This window comes from Harpegnathos saltator, unplaced genomic scaffold (genome assembly GCF_003227715.2).
Source record: "Harpegnathos saltator strain DR-91 unplaced genomic scaffold, Hsal_v8.6 scaffold672, whole genome shotgun sequence".
Classification (NCBI taxonomy): domain Eukaryota; kingdom Metazoa; phylum Arthropoda; class Insecta; order Hymenoptera; family Formicidae; genus Harpegnathos; species Harpegnathos saltator.
The window spans coordinates 76,927-97,500 of NW_020230507.1; the positions used below are offsets into that span (position 1 = coordinate 76,927).

Genomic DNA, 20,574 nt, shown 5'->3' on the forward strand with positions numbered 1-20,574 from the left:
TATTTAAAACAGAAAATTAATGATATTGAATGCGTTACCGATGAGCAAGCAAGAGCTAATTTCGATGCGATTTAACATCGATACACATGCACACACACACACACACACACACACACACACACACACACACACACACACACACACACATATATATATATATAAACACGTGTTTTACGTTAAAGAAAGAAAAGAAGTAGCGAATTTCGCAACTCACCGGTGTCTGTGTTTCCGGGTAGAAGGATAGCTTCGTCGCGGAACCACGAGGTTACGGTGAGATGCTCTTTGACATCTTCACGAGCAGTGCAGGACAACACCGCGTTGCATCCTTCCATGACGGGCTGTCTGTTCACCCTGACGTCGTATCCGGGCACTGTCAATACTGTAAATACACGCGAATTCACGATAATTAGTATTTCATCGCCACGGGCCAATCACACCCGCCACAAAGAGAAAATTTACGTTCTACGCTGCGTTACAAAGTTCAATTTCAAATAAACTATATTTCACTTGTTACACTCGATTGCACACACATCCGCGAACGGTTAATTCACAAAGTTACCCAAGTGAGAAACAATGCGGTTTAATCTCGTTGAATTCTCATCTGTCAGATATTTTACGCGCGTATTATATAATTTTGCTCTTATGGACCACTTCTAGAAGAAGACAGACGAAGCTGAAAATCAAAGTATGAAAACATCATCGCGAAATTGAACAGGAAAAAATAAGCTCCCTCGATGTGAAACTGATAATTTCCGATTTTATCCAGCGCGCGAAATGTTTAATCTATATATGTGTGTGTGTGTGTGTGTATTTTTTTATCACATTTACTAACGCAATTGTGTTGGTATAATGTTATGAAGATACGGAAATTTAGAACGTCCGAATTTCCTAAAAATATACATGAAAGTCGGTGAATATACGGTACTCCATCGAATCTTATGTAACCCAGTGCTGAATTTTGTTTTGACAACAGGTTGTCCTGTTATAAACGTATTACATAATGTAACGTATTTCTGTTAATGAAACATAATTTCTCAATTCTGCTAATCTGCCATAAATTATGAACGACGGATGCGCGCGTGCGCCCACGTTGTGTGCTCTGTTAATGTTAATAAATGGAGAAATTGGCCGGATTTTATTTAATATATTCACATCGTATATATAAGGGAAATTCGGACGAAAGGGGAAAAGGCGGGCAGGAAACTAAAGCGCGTCGTGTGCAGAGGGAAATGACGTAGGGTCGAAAGCGGAAGATGGATGATTATTAAGAAGTTACCACAGGCGGAAAGTGGAAAATAAGACACAGGAAAGTAAAAGCATGCATAATGGACGATCAAACTTATTCCAAGTCCGCGGACAATGGCCGTATTGTAACGCGCGACTCAATCCATTTATTCCGTTACATTGAATTTATTTATGCGTGGAGTTTCGCCGGAAATCTGATGTCAAGCGATCAATTCGATGAATTCGCGAAGCTGTTCCACGCAAGACAAGTTAGGCGACACAAAACATCGCGTCGAGAAAAGGGAGGAGGGAGGGGGGAGATATACTTTCCTTAATATATAAGATATCCTTAATATATTTTATCGAGGACAAAATTCGACGAAAATATAAAATACAATTTCTACTCACAGCAGACGATAGCAATTTTGCTGTGCAATTATTTTATTTACACGATATAACGTGATTGGTGCGATTAAGATACGAGATGGTGAGGTACGAAGTAAACTCTCTCTCTCCCTCCTTGTCTCTCTCCGTCGATCCCTCTCCCGCTCTCTAAACCTAATCACTCTCAATCTAAGCACACACTCATACATCAATATGTAACAGCGATGTCGGGAACAGCGCTTAGGTCGCATATCCTCGCTCTCCAGGGACACACCTGCTTGCACATATACACATCCTACTCACACATTCCGCTGTAATGAATGTTGGCACAAAGTGTGCGATTAATTTCCTGCATTTGCATCTTTAGTTACATTAACCATGTAATCGCTAAGCGAATGTGGTAAACTCATAATCCTATTACATCAGATGTCGCACTAGTTATCTTGAAACGTGTCACCTCCTCGTCGACCGATTTTAGAGAGATCGAATCTAATCTAGAAACATCGTCCCGTCTCTAATAGAACACGCGTCCCGTCGGTTTTAATACGACAACGTGCGCCGCATATTGCGCGACATTCGCGCGACGGACATTTTCGATTACGATTTGACGGATTAGACGTATCTCTCGCACGTTGCTGCGCGATTGTGAGGAAGCACTTGTAGAGCACGCGCGCGCACACATACACATATACAGACTAATCCGGAACGTACGTGCAGCGGAGAGCTAAACTCACTGAAAAATTCACGTTTCTCAAATATCGGCGAGGGCACCCCACGGATTCGTCCGTAAACATTCGTGCCGCTGTAACGCGCGCGCGATTTCCCCGATAGCGCGCGAGTGCACGGCGAGGCAACACGAGAGAGACGGGGTGGTTAAAAAGCACGGCGAACGTGCGTGCGAGGGTGCCGCACCGGGCGAGGGTGATGTACGTCGAGGAGAAGACGCGAAACGAGAAAAGCCCCGTAGTGGTGAGGGTTGCGAGACGAAGGGACTGCACCGCGCGCGCGAGGACGTGAGGACGGGCAGGTTTCGGGAGCGGAGCAGGAGGGAGGGGGAGGGTCGCAGCGTTCCATCCTTTTCGTCGTCTGGGCGTCGGAAATTGGGAGCTCCTCGGCTGGCGTCCCGACGCCAGGCATCCTCCACCCCCTTAGACGTCGTCCGTGAATCGGGGCCGGGGAGGATAGGGGGCTAGGCAAGAGCACAGGCGAGGGCCACGTACGTGACGATAAAATTGAGATGCGCCGGCGGGAGGGAGCGCGCGGGGTGGTGTAGAACGGGAGCGGGTACGGCGCGAGCGGGGTGAAACGAAATGTGCAAATAAAGCCAATATGCGCGGATCTCCAGCGAGGCGGGCAACGATATTTCCGCGAATTCCTAGAAATCGTTGGAATTAACTTTGCTCCTCTCTTCTCGGCTCGGGTTCGTCTGATCCCGACCCCGTTCCACCTTGTGTGATCCCTCACGCCGGATCTCTGATACCGCCGCACCCGCCGACTATTACGCGCTGATGCAGCGTGAAAATGCACGTGCACCGTGGCGTATCGACGCATCGCCCCCGCCGCCCTCGCCGCCCCCGCCGCCACCGTCGCCGCCGCCGCCACGGGCGTGTTTTCCGAAACTTATGCTTGTACGGGATTCCGTGGTGAGTCGGTGGACTTTTAAAACCGAGTTTCTCTGCCGGAGATGGATTTTCGTCGGGACGGCGGGTGTATTGCCACTTATGCCGCGACACTATATATATAGTCTCAGAAAGAGAGAGAAAGAGAGAGAGGGGGGGAGTGGGAGGGATTTGTGAAAAATATATACAAATATCACGCGAGTCGCGGGGAAAATTAGGAGGAACATTAGGAAGGCTGAGATTCATTTGAAAAATTGTTTACCGCGCTACAAATCGTGTTTAATGTCCAGAACACTATCGCGTGGATGTATGTGCGTGTGTGTGTGTGTGTGTGTTTGTGGATTTATAGACTAGATGTACACAATAACGATTCTTTAATTACGCTCTACTATTTTGCTGCAAATTTCGTATCTCGTTATCGCGCCGGGCATTCCTTCCGGGCGTTCTTCTTAAACCCAAAAACGTGCTTTAGCCACGTGATTAAAGTTGTCGACCGTTTTGTCGGAATTACACATATATAAACATTTGTCGTGCGAAAGGGTGGACCTTTTTTCCGTCCAGGACCATTTCTCGACGACTAGTGGCGGGTTGCTAATGCGGTTACGTTCTTTCTCTAGTCTGGCACCCCCGTTGATAAAATGGAGAAAATAAAGAAGAGTAAGAGCGGTACGCTAGAGAATCGTCCGTCTACGGAAACGGGTGATCTCTCACCGTGCGGTGTGCAATAATTCTTTCCTATAGCATCTATAGTCGACGCGTGTATGGAGAAATACGGTTTCGTCGCGAAGCAGGACCGAATAAATATCCAGTATACAAATTTCAAGGGATCAAAATGTAAGATATGATAGGGCACGCGAGTACGAGTAGTCCAATTTGCACACATACGCACACACACACACACACAGCCACACGTGCGTGTACGTTCGTTTTTACACGATTTTAGTTTTACACGCTTTTAGTTTTGCTTTTCCTTATCGAGACAATTAAAACACTCGTTTTAATTTGTCTCGAGTCAATGAAGCTCCGACATAAAGCTCCGTACGAGACACAGATTTTCAATTTTTTGAAATTTAAGTCTTGATTTACATTTGTTGCATAAAGATGAGGCTCCATTGTTTATTCATGCTTACGAGGTAAAATTCAACTCAAGATGTTTTATTTAAATCCCGATATTTTCCGATGTTAAATGCCCCCGGGGCGATTTTTCTACGGGAGAAATCATGGGAGAATGCGAAGTATGTAAAATACAAGGTACCACGGTCGTTATACGCATTTCTCGTACGCCTGCCGTAATGAAATCACTTGATAAAAGAGAGAAAAAAGAAAGAAAGAAGAAAGAAAAAGGAGAAGAGAAGAAATTTAGAGATTAAGCGAGCGGCATGGCGAGCGTCATCCGGCCGACAATTATTCTCCTGCTAAAGGTTAAACCCCCTGTGCAATACATCCCCTTTTAAATTTTTAAGACGCGACACCTCTTCAGGCATTATTCTCCATGCTACCGTGCTCGGCGTCGTCGGTGTAACGTTGGATAATGAATATTCCCTTCGCCGTTAGATCCCACCCCTGGGAGTGTTCTTCTCGCCGGAGAGCGAAGGCTGGACACGTTGGTACCGAATTCCCGAGCTCGTTGGAAAACGCGGTCCTTACAAAAGGGGATTTCGACAATGACTCTCTCTTGGAGCATAAGTCCTTTGGCGAGCACGTGGGGACGGCCGATGTCATTTTAGATAAGTGAACCGTTCCTTTTCGGCTCGCTCGTTTCAGAGGCAGCGCCGCTAGAAGGTTCTCCTTGGCGGATGTTTTTGCGTATAGAAGGGAATAAAGTGAGACCATGAGAGGGGGAAGATGGGATCTTAGATAATCTTGAACTTGCACGTCGCATTAATGAGCGCATGTCGCACGCTCACTCACGAATAGTAATTAACTTTCGAGCGGCGGAACGCATATTTGTTGCACATTCGTCTCTCACTCTCTCTCTCTCTCTCTCTCTCTCTCTCTCTCTCTCTCTCTCTCTCTCTCTCTCTCTCTCTCTCTCTCTCGTCCTTTGAAATTCTTGTGAAATGGCGAGATACTTACGCGGCTTGAAAACATTTTGTTAAGCGTGATTTCTTCATTTACCCGGACATTTTGATTATACATGTTAGTAGATGATAATAACGATATAGCATCTCCTCCTTCATATCTATGATGATAATCAGATCGCTGATCGTTTCTTAACACATTATGCTGATAAGAATTAAAGTAAGGGACATAAGGAATAGACATATCAATAATAAAATAATATCGCTTTCCTCTGGATTCCTGTCTTATTTTGGAGAAACAAGATTCGCTGGGAAAACATTCTCAATTTATGTTCGAACCAACGTCATTCGTCATCTTGGGACCATATTAAACTTGTTTTCCCCGGAAAGCGCGGGCAGAATAGCTTGATTATTTATGCCTATACTTCGATGCGGACTGTAAACTTTTAACGAAAGCGCTGGCAAGACGAGATAGAAGAAGAAGGAGAAGGAGAAGAAGAAGAAGAAGAAGAAGAAGAAAAAAAAGAAAAAAGTCTCTATAGCGGCAGCATCGGTAGGCGATCCACGCGGGTTGAGGACGGTGCGGTGCAAAGAGGTATCGATTGGACGTTCTTTCATCGTCCAGTGACTTTGGGGGAAACTTTCGGAAACCACTAGCGGCGAAGCGAATTTTTCTTCCCGTTTTAGTCGAATCATCCCTGAAAAACTTTCCGCTTAAAGTTTTCCGACGGCTGGAGCGCATTCCGTCGCGCTTCACATGAGGCGGCTTTGAAAGGAAAGACAGGCAGCCTTTGGGCTGGCATCAAAGAGTATTTGGATTCTTTCGCAATTTCTTCGAATTTGTGTACCTCGCGAAATACGACAAACACGTCGGTTTTGTTACGCGGCCGGCTACAAAGTGCATTGAAATAAACGATAACAGGCCCGCGCGCGCGCGCGCTGTTTGACACGCGGAGTTTTGTTGGGCGAGCTAAAAGCTCGTCGATACCTCGCGAGGGAACCTTTTCATGCATCACATGACACCGCATCGCCGACATCCCCCATCTATTGTTCTAAGCGTACCGGACCGACCGAGTTTTTGAGACGCTAAACTTTCCGTGATTTATAGCCGCAGTTATTCCCGCAAAATCGACGTCTTCTTCGCTTCCTCTCGCGCTCGCTGAAAACGCGTCATGAAAATATCCTTGGGAAAGCAAGCAACCTAAGTGCAACGTAAGTTTAGAGCTTCGCGAAACCGATCAATGTTTACCCATTTAAAAGGTTACACGCGACGGCTAAAAAGCGAACAAGCGTGCAAGCTCGCTCCACCTTTCCACTTTCTCCGTGCAACCGATCCCTCCTATCCATCTATCTGCGGTATTATTCGTCCGCGATCTAGTATTTGACTTTATCGTCTCACGATATCAGAAAAGATATCAGAAAAGAAAAGACTTCCCTACGACGCACCCTTTAACTGCTAAAGGCGAATATATGTATACGCCCTGACATGTCCATATCAATATATAGTATACCACAGGCGTATATATATATATCCTTTTATTTCATATTGTATATTTAACACCTTAAATGAAGCATGTGAGTGATTATTCAAGCATCTGATTTCGGTGACGCGACAAGAAGATATCGTACCGTATACAACGGACGATTCTCAATCGCCACAGCTGAAAGATTAAATAATGTTGCCCCCAAATTACCACTCGAGTTTTTAAATCTTGTTTTTGTTCTTGTTAATTCTCGCTTTTTCCTTCTGAATTCGCGTCTCGATGCGACGCTCGGGAGCATATCTATTGCACACCTGACCTAGAAAGTATTTCCAAGTTTTATTCTCGTTTAATTTTATGGAGCTTGGAAAGATGAAACATTATCAATATCGCTAATGTCTAAAGATAATCCCTCGCGATATAATTAGCGCTGTTACATCAGAGACTCTCGCGAGGTATTATCCTCGGGCACTTGGGAATTCGGGTCGAGAGTAAACGAAAACGAAAGAAGGATTCTTTCGCAATTGCAGTTGTGCAGCGTGTAGCGGACGTCGGCGAATTCAGCGCTGCCGCCAGTGGTAATGACCAGTTTAAAATCAGCCATTTAAATGATGGCTCACGTAGCGTTGGCCGGACAAAGTTTTGTCCCTCCTTCGGCCCTCAAGTGCGGCAAAGATCCGCCCGGGTATTCGAATCGAACTTCCTCCGATACAATTTAACGGCTTTCAACCGTTTCCCCTTCGGTATTTACTTGGATAGCATGAAGCCTCTCGGTTGAAAATGCGAGGTGTTGGCTCCGCGTTCGCCAGCTAGCACTCCGACGTAATGGGATGTTCGGTATTTCCAGTCCGTTATTGCGACGAATCCCGCGCGAGAGAAACGAGGGTGACGTTTCTTCGATAAATGACGATTATCCCGAATATCGGCCGCATCAGCGGACTGTCGATTCGCGATATCTAGTTCTCATTCATTTTCTCTCTCTCTCTCTCTCTCTCTCTCTCTTTCTCTCTCTGTTCCTTTCCTTTATCGCATAACTGCGAGCTGATCGGCTTGATAATTTAAAGAACATTCGGCGAGTAACGATCAAAGTATTTCGGATCAACATATTTCGGATCAGAAATGTAGGATAAGTTCAGGATAACGGGCATAGAGGATAGATGGTCAATTGCTATAATTTTGTTAATATATGCTAGCTGATCGGTCAGTTGTGAGTTGAATGTACCACGAGCAAGTATGTTTCATCCTGATGCCCAGAAACACTGCTATTGTGAGTAAATAAATATTTTATGTTTTTAGTAATATCAAAAATGTGTTTCATACGTCGGAAAAATATCTTGCGAAAGCGGTTTATTTTAAGTTACAACATTAGACCTGAGCTTAAACGACTAAAAAAACATATTTTCATATTTAATCTCGAAATTCGTCACCGAGACTACGCGGTTTTACGCGAACTCTCCAAACGGGGATAGATGGTCCATTTTTTTTAGGATTAGATGGGCAGCCTACTTAGCGAGAAATAGCAAGCAATGGACATCGGATCGATATTTTCTAGATATATATATATATATATATCTATTCGACTGTCATTTTTCCCTGGTACGAGGGTAGTCCCAGAAGTACCTGACCTGACGTATAGATAGTGGTTGTTGTTTGAAAAGAATGACTATGGTAGAAAGTACCAACCTTATAAAGCTTAAGTTTGAAGTTTGACGACGCTACGTTGTTTAGTATTTGTTTGGCAGCCATCAATAGTGAACGCTGTCAGTGAATTTGTAAACATGGAAAAAATTGGTCATCGTTATGTGATATAATAGTTTCATTTGAAAGGCCTCAGTCCAATCAATATCAAAGCGGAGCTAGATTCTACTCTGGGGGAGTCTGCTCCTTCGTTTACAACAGTAAAATATTGGGTGACAGAGTTTAAACGAGGCCGTACGAGCTGCCAAAACGAACATCGCAGTGGTCGACCAAATGAGGTGACCGCGCCAGAAATGGTGAAGAAAATCCACAAATGGTACTGGATGACCGTCGACTGAAAGTGCGCGAGTTAGCAGACATGGTAGGCATTTCAAAAAGTGCTGTACATCGCATACTAACTGAAAATTTGGACATGAGAAGCTGCGCGCAAGATGGGTGCCGCGATTGGAACAAAAACAGCGTCGTGAGGATGTTTCAATCGAGTGTTTGGCGAAGTTTCGCAGCAATAAAGCCGAGTTTTTGCGTCGATTCATAATCATGGATGAAACATGGGTCCATCACTTCACACCTGAGACGAAGGAACAGTCAAAACAATGGACCAAGGTGGCTTGATGGCTATTTTGAGGAGCTCGACGATTTCCACTATAAACAGGATATCGAAGCTATTGAACATCGCTGGGAAAAGTGAATTGAGCTAAAAGGAGACTATGTAGAGAAATAAAGATATTTTTTCCCAAATTTTTTGTGTTTTCTTTGTTAGGTCAGGTACTTCTGGAACTACCCTCGTACCTAACATTAAATGTCAAATTTGTCAACACCGATCGATCAATCGGAGTTAGATGTACCACGAATAGGTGTGTTTCTTCCTGATACACAAAAACACTGTATTATTATGAATATTATAAATAAATATATTACAAATAAATGTTTTATGTTTCTATTAACCTCCAAAATGTTTCACATGTCGGAATAATACCTTGCGAATACGGTTTATTTTGAGTTACGAGCATTAGACCTGAGCGCTTAAACGACTAAAACGACATTGTGTTTGAAAATTAATTACCATTAGAGATAACGTATGCCCAACTATCCTTTAACATATGACTATCTAGCCTGGACACCTGATCATCTATCCCTCACACAGAATATTTTTAATATTTCGTTATTATTGGCGTCCCATGAATTTTTTTCCACAAAAACTCTTCTATACCTTAAACATTATCCTCTATTGAATGTGTCAATACGTTATTGACCATTTATTGCACTAATACAGATGAGTTATTTGCAATTAAAAAAACTATGTCCATCTATCCCAGACTCACCCTAACGAAAGTAAATTCTCCGAGCGCCAAACCGCTCGGCCAAACCGACAGAGCGTCATCTCGCGCGCTCGTTCGTACAACATCGTATCTTGCGAAAAATAACGTTTCAAAGACCCCGAAGAAAGAAAGATCTCTCTCACAGGTTCTCGCGCAAGTCTACATGACTATGCTTTCGCTTTCGGAAGCGGTAAGACGTGTGAAATAACTTACCGGCGCGAAGGGTGACCTCGCGAGAAAGTACCGTCCCAACGGAGCTGGTCGCACGACATCTGTACCGGGCATTGTGCACCTCCGCTCGAAAGTCTTGAGCCAAGAACGGCGGAAAGTATAACGTCCCGTTGCCCAGAAGTTGCCTGAAAAATACAACATATACAAACGCGATTCCGTCGATTCCGTTCGCCGGCAAGACAAACAAAAGAGGAAGCATGCGATTTCACGCGAGATCGAACGCTGTCGCGCGGCGCGACAGCGTTCGAGAAGTGCTCCGACGTTATTCGAGCGAATAACATCTTCGCGGGACGGGATTAACGTGAAAGTGACCCGACACGAACGTGACCGTTCACGGAGGCCGTGATTTACGAAGTGTGATTTACCTGAGTCCCGGAACTGCCGTAACCGATCTCTGATCTGGGCTAGTAATCCACGTGACGTGCGGCGTCGGGCTGCCGTGCGCGGAGCAGCCCAATTGAGAACCCGTGGTATTTGAAAAGACCAGGGTGCTAGGCGGTTCCAGGACGAAGACCGGGCCCTGCTGACCAAGCGCAAATTTCACGCTGCACCCTGAAACGAAAGCGGAATCCGTTCGTTGGTGTCGCAATGACGCTGGTTTTGCGGTGTCTCGGTAACACGTCGACCGGTAACCGAGGCACGATCAAGTGCAATTAACTCCAACTTGGCTCCAACTTATATTGTCTTTCGTCCGCTCGAACGTGAAGAAGTCTATTATCTACCAGGAATTACTCGGTCTCGACAATTGCGTCCGTCACTCGTCCGAGTGACGGTCACTTAACGTCCCTTCAACGCCCGACTTTTTTATAAGTGTTTTAAGAATAAAATTTGAGGTTTTTTTAATTGAGGCTATAAGTAGTGATAACCAAAAGAAACATCAGAATTTTATATCTACGAAAAACTACCTTCTGAATAAATGAGTACATGAAGTTTCCGCTTTTCGTTTGTTGGTTTCGTTAGTTTGGTTTTTTTTTTATCGTTCGTTTTTGTTTATTGGTAGATATGAATTGGATCCTAAAAGCATATACGAAATGAGCAACCTATGCAGAGAAAAGTGAAGGGTAATCTATATAACATAAGGCCGGGATTACGGTGAACTTAACGTAACGGGACGCGACGGAACGTGAAGTGACACAAAACCTAAAACACATTGTTTTATATGCGGCTAGTTACGATCGACTTTACGTAACGTGACGTGAAATATCGGAACTTAACGCGACGTGAAGCTTGCCAATGTCAAGTTTAGATGTTGCGTTCCGTCAAGTCGGACTGTTCATGTGACACTTTCAGCCAATCAACGTTATGCCAAGTTATGCCCGTCCGTCACCAAACTGAATTCTTCTTCGAAAAATATCTCTCACACCAATGATTCGTATTCGTTTCCTCTTCCACAGTTGAAGATACAAATACCCGGCCAAAATTAAATTTACAAATTGATAATGCCTCACAGCAGAATTCATTATTACGGCGCGTTACGGTGAATGAATCGTAATATCAAATATAACCTCAAACGTCAAATTCACGTCACGTCACTTCACGTCCTGTCGCGTCCCGTTACGTAAAGTTCATCGTAATCGCGCCATAACTTTGATAGTCAGCTTGACATTTTTGAGCTGAAACTTTACTATATCTGTGAGTGAAGTTTACCATTCAGAGCGTCAAGCTTACTATTTCGGGAGAATATTTTATAGATCACCATTTAGATAGTCAATCGTCCCTTCATTTTTGGCCGCATAAAAAACTATAGGTCACCAGGTTTCACGAAAACAGGTTGATTTCGTGATTTTCGTGTCCACCATCTTGGATCCGCCATTTTGAATTTCTGTATTCTTTTAATTTCACATTTTGCATCTGGGAAAGCTTCCAAATGTATAAAATTATAACAGATACCAATCTGTTCATTTATAGTGCACTTCTATTAACGATGCTAGGCTATGCCTACTTGGAATTTGACAAAATTTGACATGTTATCATTAAAACTGAGCTGAACTGAACAGACTAAACCGAATCTACATACAATCTGTATACCATTTTCTAGAAGAAGAATTCACCTTTACAGTGGTGCAAAGAAAACGAAAGTATCTCCTTTTTTCACTAAATTATGAATTCTTAAATGCGTTTCTGGTAACTATAGTTACCAGAAACGCATTTAAGTATTTATAGCATGCACATTTAAGTATTTAACTGTAGTAGGCGTTAAAGGATTAAAGTTTCGACGTTGAAGAACGGGCAGCGTCGGCGCCTCAGCGACGCAAAGTCGAAGATTGAAGGTGAAAAACATCGTCGATTAATTTCATCCGCGATTTTATCGGAAAATTCTAGCGGACATCGCGGCGGGCATTTAGCGGCGGGCATCACGCGTTTGTCGCGAACGACAAACAACTCTGTGTGTTCCTCTGTTCCGAGAAGTGCATTACGTATATTAGCGCTATCTGAAAATCAATCCGTCAGTCCAGTTCTTCGCACGGCAAAGGCGCTCTCGGGGCCGACGATGGCTCCGGTCAGGATTTGTCCGTGGATTAAACTCGATGTTGGGACGATTATTCGATTTGTTGGTTGGTAAGCGCCGCGGATAGAATTTTATCTTTTGTCTCGTCGAAGCGGGCGGAACGACCTGATTCGCGAAGCCGGTCTAAACCCCACGACGTATACATTGTTCGCAACCGAGAAACCGGAGAAATCAATTCCACTAAGCCGAATTCGACCTAGATTTCAAATCGATTCGAGACCATGCTCGTACCGGGATTAAATGCACGCTGGAGCGAACGGTCGCGTCACTGCCCGATAGCATCTACCAAATATTTCATTCGAAATCCCCGGATTAAGAAGCAGCGTACGCGAGCTTCTATAATCCGTTCCCGAACGCTGAAAGCTACGTTTACATATAATGTAGGTTTTCCCGGGCATCCGAATAAAATAAAGCCGCTTGCTCCCGCTTGCTTATTTCGAGAAACGGAAATATTCAATCGCTATAAAGCGATGTTCTCGTATATCTTTAGGTCTCGTGGGTTGAAAAAAAAATGAGAGCTAGAAAGAGAGAGAGAGAGAGAGAGAGATCGTTTCGCTCATTTATATGAAATCTATAGGAAGGATGCAAAAAAAAAAACTGGCGATTGGATAGCTGAAATATGCAGCGAGCACAATTACGGGATGGTCGAAGGAAACGACGGGGCGTTAGTGAGACAGAAAGAGCGAATGCACGAGGGAGAGAACGAGCGCGCGAGAGGACGACAAAGTGCCGCGCGACGGCGAACAGGGCTACAGCCGATCAAAGAGATCGATCCTCGTTGCGAGTCGGGAATAGGAACCGAAATAATTCATGGAATGAATTATTTAGAGACCGGCGCGACCTAGCGAGCAACGCGGTTTAAAATACGATTTGACGTGGCTCAGACTCCGATGTATCCGTTCAACGAGGGAAAGAGATCGAAATTGGGAATTGCTCCGAGGGGATGATAATAAACCGCCTGCGCGGCTTGACGTTTGATATCGCGCGTAAAGTCTCTAACGCGGGATATTACCGTGGTTGTGGGATTAGAATTTTAATTGATAGACGACATCGATTTCGCCGTCTCGAACGCGCGCACTAATCTTACCGCACACCTTCCTCCTCATTACGAATGAATCGGCCTCGCTTCGCGAGGAGCCGTTGAATTTTTCACCAAGTATCCCAGCATTGCCAGCTCCGATGCCGGGAAACTTTTCAGAACGCGCGAAAACGCGCTCGCGATATACACGCGAGAGTTCAGGGATGCACGAATTATCTACGAGCGACATCGTCATCGGAAATGTCGCGCACCGTGTATGCACGTCGTCGTCCTCCTCTTTACTCGGACCGCGCCGCGTCGTTCGATGCATAAATTCCCGCACGTTGTCAAGAAGGATGTACGTATGTAGCCACGTGCTTGCCTTTCAAAGAGCAAAAACCGAGCAATATTCCACATTGTCGTTCCCCACTGGCGCACCGCGCACCACGTCGATATGCGCGCGTGCTCGTGCACACTTATTTAGCGCGCATTCGTTCTTCCTGTATAATGCACGAATTCTCGCGGCATACATACGGCTTGCATTTAATGTTGCCCGTCTCTCCTCCTTCTCCCCTTCTCACGCGAGATCATTGACGTCGGATCATCGCGCGCGCGCGCGCGCGCTCTCTCTCTCTCTCTCTCTCTCTCTCTCTCTCTCTCGCTTCTCCGCGGATATGTACGTGTGTCTGCATGATTCTCGCGCGTAAGAGCTTTCTATCAAACAACAATTCGACGTATCACACTTTGGCGCAAAAGCAACGCTGGCGTGTTCTATTCGCAATAATCGACCCGACACCGTCCATCTTCGGCTCGGCCGGCGCGGCGTCCCCATGAATTTTCAGCAGTTTTTGCTCTCGCCCCGCTGCGCGTGACGCGCGCTCTCTCGAGAGTGCGTTTTTCAATGATACATGTAATATCTGCGCATGTGACACAAACATTCGACGCGTATGAGCGACGAGGCGAGGCTCTCCCGCTACGTCGTACGTAGACGAGAGTGACGCGTAGCGCTCAGGCAAAAGGGGGAGAGTCGGCTGACAAAGCTTTAGAAGAGAGCCGTCGTATTGTTTTTACATTGCGTCGCCGCCGCTGTGTCTCAAAGTGTGTCAAAGGAGCCGTAAGTGTATGATGCAGCTCGGCAAGGCGCGGCGCGGAGCGAAACGAAGCGGAGCGAAGCGGAGCGGCGCAACTCACCCCTGTCGCTTTTTCCTCCTTCGAATTCCGATATCTCTTGTACGCCGTGGATACGAGGACGCGCTTGCGCGGATCATGTCCGCGAGGACGTTTTCTGCTCATTGGTCACTGAAACGTGAACCCAATTTGCGATTCGGCCGGGATTTTTCCTCTACGGTTCGAAAGGTCAGAGTACGAGTATAAAGATTGCACGAATGAAAAGTGTACGTGTCCGACGCAAAGCACGGTTTATTTGGGAAACAAGTTACGTTAACCGTCCCGGGTCAACGCCGGGCTCGTGCGCGGCATACATTTTTCCGCGTTATCTCGCGCGTCGCACATCCTCTCGCCGGCCACCGTCGCGGAAAATTGGAAAGGATGTTGCGCGAATATGTAATTCCGCGTTAATTGATACCGATTAATTTGACAGCTTCGCGTAATCCATTTCATCGGAACAGAGTGATATCTCGAGCGAGCAGAGAGAGAGAGAGAGAGAGAGAGAGAGAGAGAGCTCGCGAAATTGTACATTCGATGTGTATAACAATTACGTCAACGGCTGGAAATATCACGCGCATCAAAACGATGCATCTCATATACGTCTGATTTGAGCGATTGACGAGATAAACGAGAATATCGAGCGGGTGTAGTATCTCCGACCTCCCTCCCTCGCGTTCCTTTTCGGCGCGCGCGCGCGCGCACGGTTGTCTCGTGTCCTGTCGCGGCCTCCCCCCCCCCTGCCGTTTCATTCCCGCAGATATCGAGAGGCATTCGCCGCTAAATAGATAGCAGCGTCTGAACGTCTCGCATTATCGGCTTGCGTGATAGATTTACGGAGTAAATCCCGAAGCACCAGCCTGTACCACGAGACGCGAGAGACGAGGAGGTTAGTATAGCGGGCGTTGTCGAAGGCGCGCGACGAAGATAGAGAGCGAGGGCCAGGGCTTCCAAAGTCGACGAGAGAGTAGGTAGTCACGTCGACGTGAAAGATCGTAATTGCGAATTCGTTGACCCGCGACTCGAGTGAGCTTTTCCACGGAGTCGCGATGGTGACTGCGAGTGGATGGGAACGAGAAAGAAACGCGAGAAACAGACGGCGCGAGGGAGAGCGAGAGGGGACGTCGACGTCGACGTCGACGTCGACGACGCGCTGGTATAGGTGGGGCATGCACGGAAGGTAGCCAAAGAGGAGATAAAAGGGGACGAGGACACCGAATGGGGGATGTAGCTGGCGCAAGGGGTGGTAAAGCCGGGGGAGACCAGAAGACAGGGTACGAAGAGTTCCGCCCCGCTGGGCGCGGGGAGGTGGTGGAGAAAGACGTGGGCAAACAGACTTTTGCGATCGTTTATTTTTCTGGCAATTATATCCTTCCGTGAAAAGAGAGCCCGAGCCCTTTTCACTCCGTATTTATTTCTGTCGTGAATGCGTCGCGAGTCGTCGAGCCTACTGACGGTTCTCAAATAGTGGATACCGAGGGGAGAGAAAAGCTAAAGGCTCTTTCACGGTATTATGAAGATCCCGGGTTAGCGGAGCTGTGTTCCATTCGGCCGCTCTATTGGCGCATTTAACGCTTTAACGCAATTTAGTAGAAACGTGCACGAGGTATGTACCGGAGGAGGGAGGAGCTTGCATCTTAATTGCGGTTTCTTTGGATCGCTCGGATAAACGAATCGCCAGCGTTAGAAATTTGCTACGTACGTTAAAAGACATAAATGCGATAAAAAGCTTACGAAATCTCATTTCTCTCTCTCTCTCTCTCTCTCTCTCTCTCTCTCTCTCTCTCTCTCTCTCTCGCAACGCGGGAATGTCTCCGCGCTTTACGCGCATCTTCCTCCCTTTTATTTCACCGCTAATGCGAAAGTCTGATATAACCATAGACCGTGGACTTTTATCTCGGAAAATCGCTCCCGGCCTGCTTATCACATCGTTTCATTAACAACGATGGAGAGTCGCAAGAGGCAACTTACCGACGCGGTCGATACAACGATGAAGATTAATGATTGTCTGGCCAAGTAATTACCAGCGCGTTTTATTACCTCCGATAGTGTAACCTTCGCAAGCGCGCGCGCGCGCGCGCGAGCGCGAGCGGCGCGCTTCCTAGCGGTCTCTCGCGTCTCGCACCCTCGCCGGGAAATTCGCGATTGGACCTCGCCTTCGTGTGATGAGGAACGGAAATTATTCAGCAGCATTGGCACGCAATCTAAGACAGTCCCGGGTGTCCGCAGCCCGTTGTGTGTGATCCGTATCCTCCGTATCCGTGTTCGAGGATATGATGCAAGCGGGTAATTCTCCTTTAATGCGCCTACGTGCGCAGCCCCTGTGCGACAGGGATTCGCAAACTTGCCAAGCCTTATGTGAGCCAGGCAAGATTTATTCGATATATATATATATATATATATATACACACATTATATACATTGGATAAATTGAATTTAAAAATTATTGCATTTTATGCAGTATGCTATTCCCCGCGACTCTCCACCGGCAGAAGTAGCGCTTATGTGTTATGTGGAAAAGGAACAATTTCTGCACGGAACGAATTCCCGAGTCCCGTAATTTTTATTCTACACCCGCTAATATCGTTAAACATAAAGGATCAATGGAAAATCCTCGACACACGCGGTAACACGTTCCCTCCGTATCGAGTTAATATTCGTTTATCTCAATATTCCATGCGTCCTTTCCCATAATCCTTATTTTGAAATTCAATTCAAGCGGTGTATTAATTACGGAACTTATTCAGCTGTAGATCGATTATGTGAGATGAACAAATATTAAACGAATTGTATACGTAAATAATGAGATTAATAGGCACGCAAAATAACAAATTCATAATTTATTCATAATTCTCTCATAATTAATTTTTTCTTAGAGCGGCGTTGAAAGATTTTATTAGATATTCGATATAATAAAACGGAGCTGGAGATACAAATGGAAATAAGATGTTGGTTGGCGCGGATGCTAACAAGATGGAACTCATCGTCAATTGTAGAAGGTCGTTATTCATAATTGTAAATTATTTACGATCGTTGACCGAAAAACATCATTCATTGCAGATTCGTATTCATAGACCATTATCGGGGCTGTCCAGATCAATATTTTTTGTTGTACGAAAGAAATATACAGGTACAGAGGTTAACGAGTAACTCAAGATTTATGAAACTATAATTATTTAGTAAATAATGACGGACTATGAATATCGATGTAAATTTCGCGCCTAACGCGCTCGGATCTTCTTATTTTCGATAAATTCATTAATTCACGCCCGCTGAAACTCGTGCTCGAAAACCTCATGTATAATGAATGACCTAACACACGTAGAAATATATGATGTATCGCTATCCACGTCACGATATTCTGCGATCTCCAGTCTCCTCTGGCTCCCTGATTCAGCATTCTGACCGCTCTGTCGTGGCAGTCACACCGACGTTGACACTCGCCTAGGTATGACAATTCAATCAGAGAAATGCATGTTGATTAACGCGATTAACACCAACGGGAGCTCAATTCGACATTTCAAACGCCAACGACATATTTTAATCGCCCGACTTCGCCGGAACTTGTAAATAATATACCGATATGCGTATGCTGCAATAGGAGTGATTACGGAACAGCACTCAACGCGCGAGAGTACAAAAACTATATCGCCGAGCCCGCCGCTGATTGAAACAAACAACAGACGTAACCTTCAGGGCGGCTAAACTTGCGCGCGTCACGCTTCTTCTTTCGCGTGTTATCATTAAGTCTCGAAACGGTGAGCGGGCGGCACGCATATCGCGGCGTACGCGAATTGTATGGTAGTGTACGTGCATCGTTTTCGTCGCGTGTAAAATATCGGGTAAGTGCAAAAGTATCGGTGGCATCTCTTGAAGATGTCATGACTGATATGACAGTTTTACGGCAATACTTGCAAACATGTGGATGCATAATATAGCGTAGGAAAAATCATACCTCTTCAATGATTACTTGATAGAATGAGAATAAATCGTTTTCGATAAAATTGTTTAACCCTTTAACGCCCGACTTTTTTATAAGTGTTTTAAGAATAAAATTTGAGTTTTTTTTTAACCGAGACTATAAATAGTAACCAAAAAGAATATCAGAATTTTATATCTCCGAAAAACTACCTTCCGAATAAATGAGTACATGAAGTTTCCGCTTTTCATTTGTTGATTTCGTTAGCTTGGTTTTTTTTTACCATTCGCTTTTTGTCTATTGGTAAATATGACTTGGATCCTAAAAGCATATACGAAATACAGAGAAAAAGAAGAGTAATCTATACGACATAACTCTGACAGTCAGCTTGACATTTTCGAGCTGAAACCTTACTATATTTGTGAGTGAAGCTTATCATTCAGAGCGTCAAGCTTACTATTTCCGAAGAATATCTTATAGATCACCATTTAGATAGCCAATCGTCCCTTCATTTTTCGCCGCATATAAAACTGTAGGTTTCACGAAAATAGGTTGATTTCGTGATTTTCGTGCCCACCATCTTGGATTCGCCATTTTGAATTTCTGTATTCTTTTAATTTCACATTTTGCATCTGAGAAAGCTTCCAAATGTATAAAATTATAACAGATACCAATCTATTCATTTATAGTGCATTTCTAGAGAGTCGGTAACAATGCTAGCTATGCCTACTTGGAATTTGACAAAATTTGACATGTTATCATTAAAACTGAGTTGAACTGAACAGACTAAACCGAATTTACATACAATCTACATATCATTTTTTAGAAGAAAAATTCACCTTTACAGTGGTGCAAAGAAAGCGAAAATATCTCCTTTTTTGACTACGTTATGGATTCTTAAATGCGTTTCTGGTAACTATAGTTACCAGTAAGCGTTAAAGGGTTAATCCATTTCCATTTTTCTACCGCGAAAGCCACCGAATTTTTTGCGCTCGATACTGAATCGCGCTGTTATCGACACTGCGCGTTAATCGACGTGCGTTTCTCCGATCGAATCGCCGTATTTACGCGAGTGTCAGTGTCGGGATGTTAATGTCGCGGATGAGTGTCTCAAGTGTTCATCACGACGAGCGGATAGGAATAAGATGTTGCATCAAGGAGCCAAGGCAAAGGAAACAGGATATGTACCTGGTACAGCGGTACCAGTCATATACTTGCAGGTACGTCAAATCGTTCATCAAGCGGTTTTCCGATTCTAACCGACGTTTGACGAACTTTTGTCGATAGTAAGGGAAATACTCGAGTCGAAATCCAGGCCAGTGCATTCGTAGTTGCGCATTAGTAATTGATGGAACAGAATGTCGTTGAAACCGTTAGACACGAGGTTCGAGAACAGAGAGATTATCGTCTGGGCAGGACAATTTACTTTCAATCGCGCGCGGCCCCTCTTACAGTCTGTCCAACAAGAAAGCGTTGGTGATAATCTGAAAAGAATAAAGGATAAAGTCAAGTGGTTTCTTTTTAAACGAAAATAGAAGATTTTTAGTAACGCGTAATTACCTAATCCAGTCGCTTCCATTATCAATTATTGCTCGGCACTGTTTTTGCATATTTTTGACCAGATTTTCGGCGTATATTCTAATCAAGAACGCCATATTGTTTTTATTTTTATGCACGATTGCTTAAAAGTGAAGACACGCTTCTCTTTAAGTTTCATCTTAAGGTATGACCACACATTTTCGATGGGATTTGCATCTGGAGAGAATGCCAGCCAATCCATCATAGTTATGCCATTTTCGAGCTTTTCTGACAGCAGCGGTTTTTTCATGGTGAACCGAAATGTGGTGATGCCACATCATTTTCATGCAGGCGGCTTCTGATGGTATTAAGCGAGACATGTTGACCTTTTCGGCGGATTTTTACTTGGACTTTTTAATTGCTCTAGCAGTTGTCGCGATTGTTAATTTTGGTCCTTTAGAATGGTTAA

General features: G+C 44.8%; 1 protein-coding gene across 1 annotated transcript in view; it reads right to left on the reverse strand.

Moving 5' to 3' along the window:
- The window catches only part of Dscam3 (Down syndrome cell adhesion molecule 3), a 126,029-nt gene that overhangs the window by 17,245 nt on the left and 88,210 nt on the right, over positions 1-20,574 (reverse strand). Inside the window, exons 3-5 of the mRNA XM_025305057.1 lie at positions 10,343-10,529; positions 9,960-10,102; positions 215-379 (exon numbers count right to left, since the gene is read on the reverse strand). Of these exons, the coding sequence (XP_025160842.1) occupies positions 215-379; positions 9,960-10,102; positions 10,343-10,529 (495 nt within the window). The remainder of the gene's footprint in view (positions 1-214; positions 380-9,959; positions 10,103-10,342; positions 10,530-20,574) is intronic.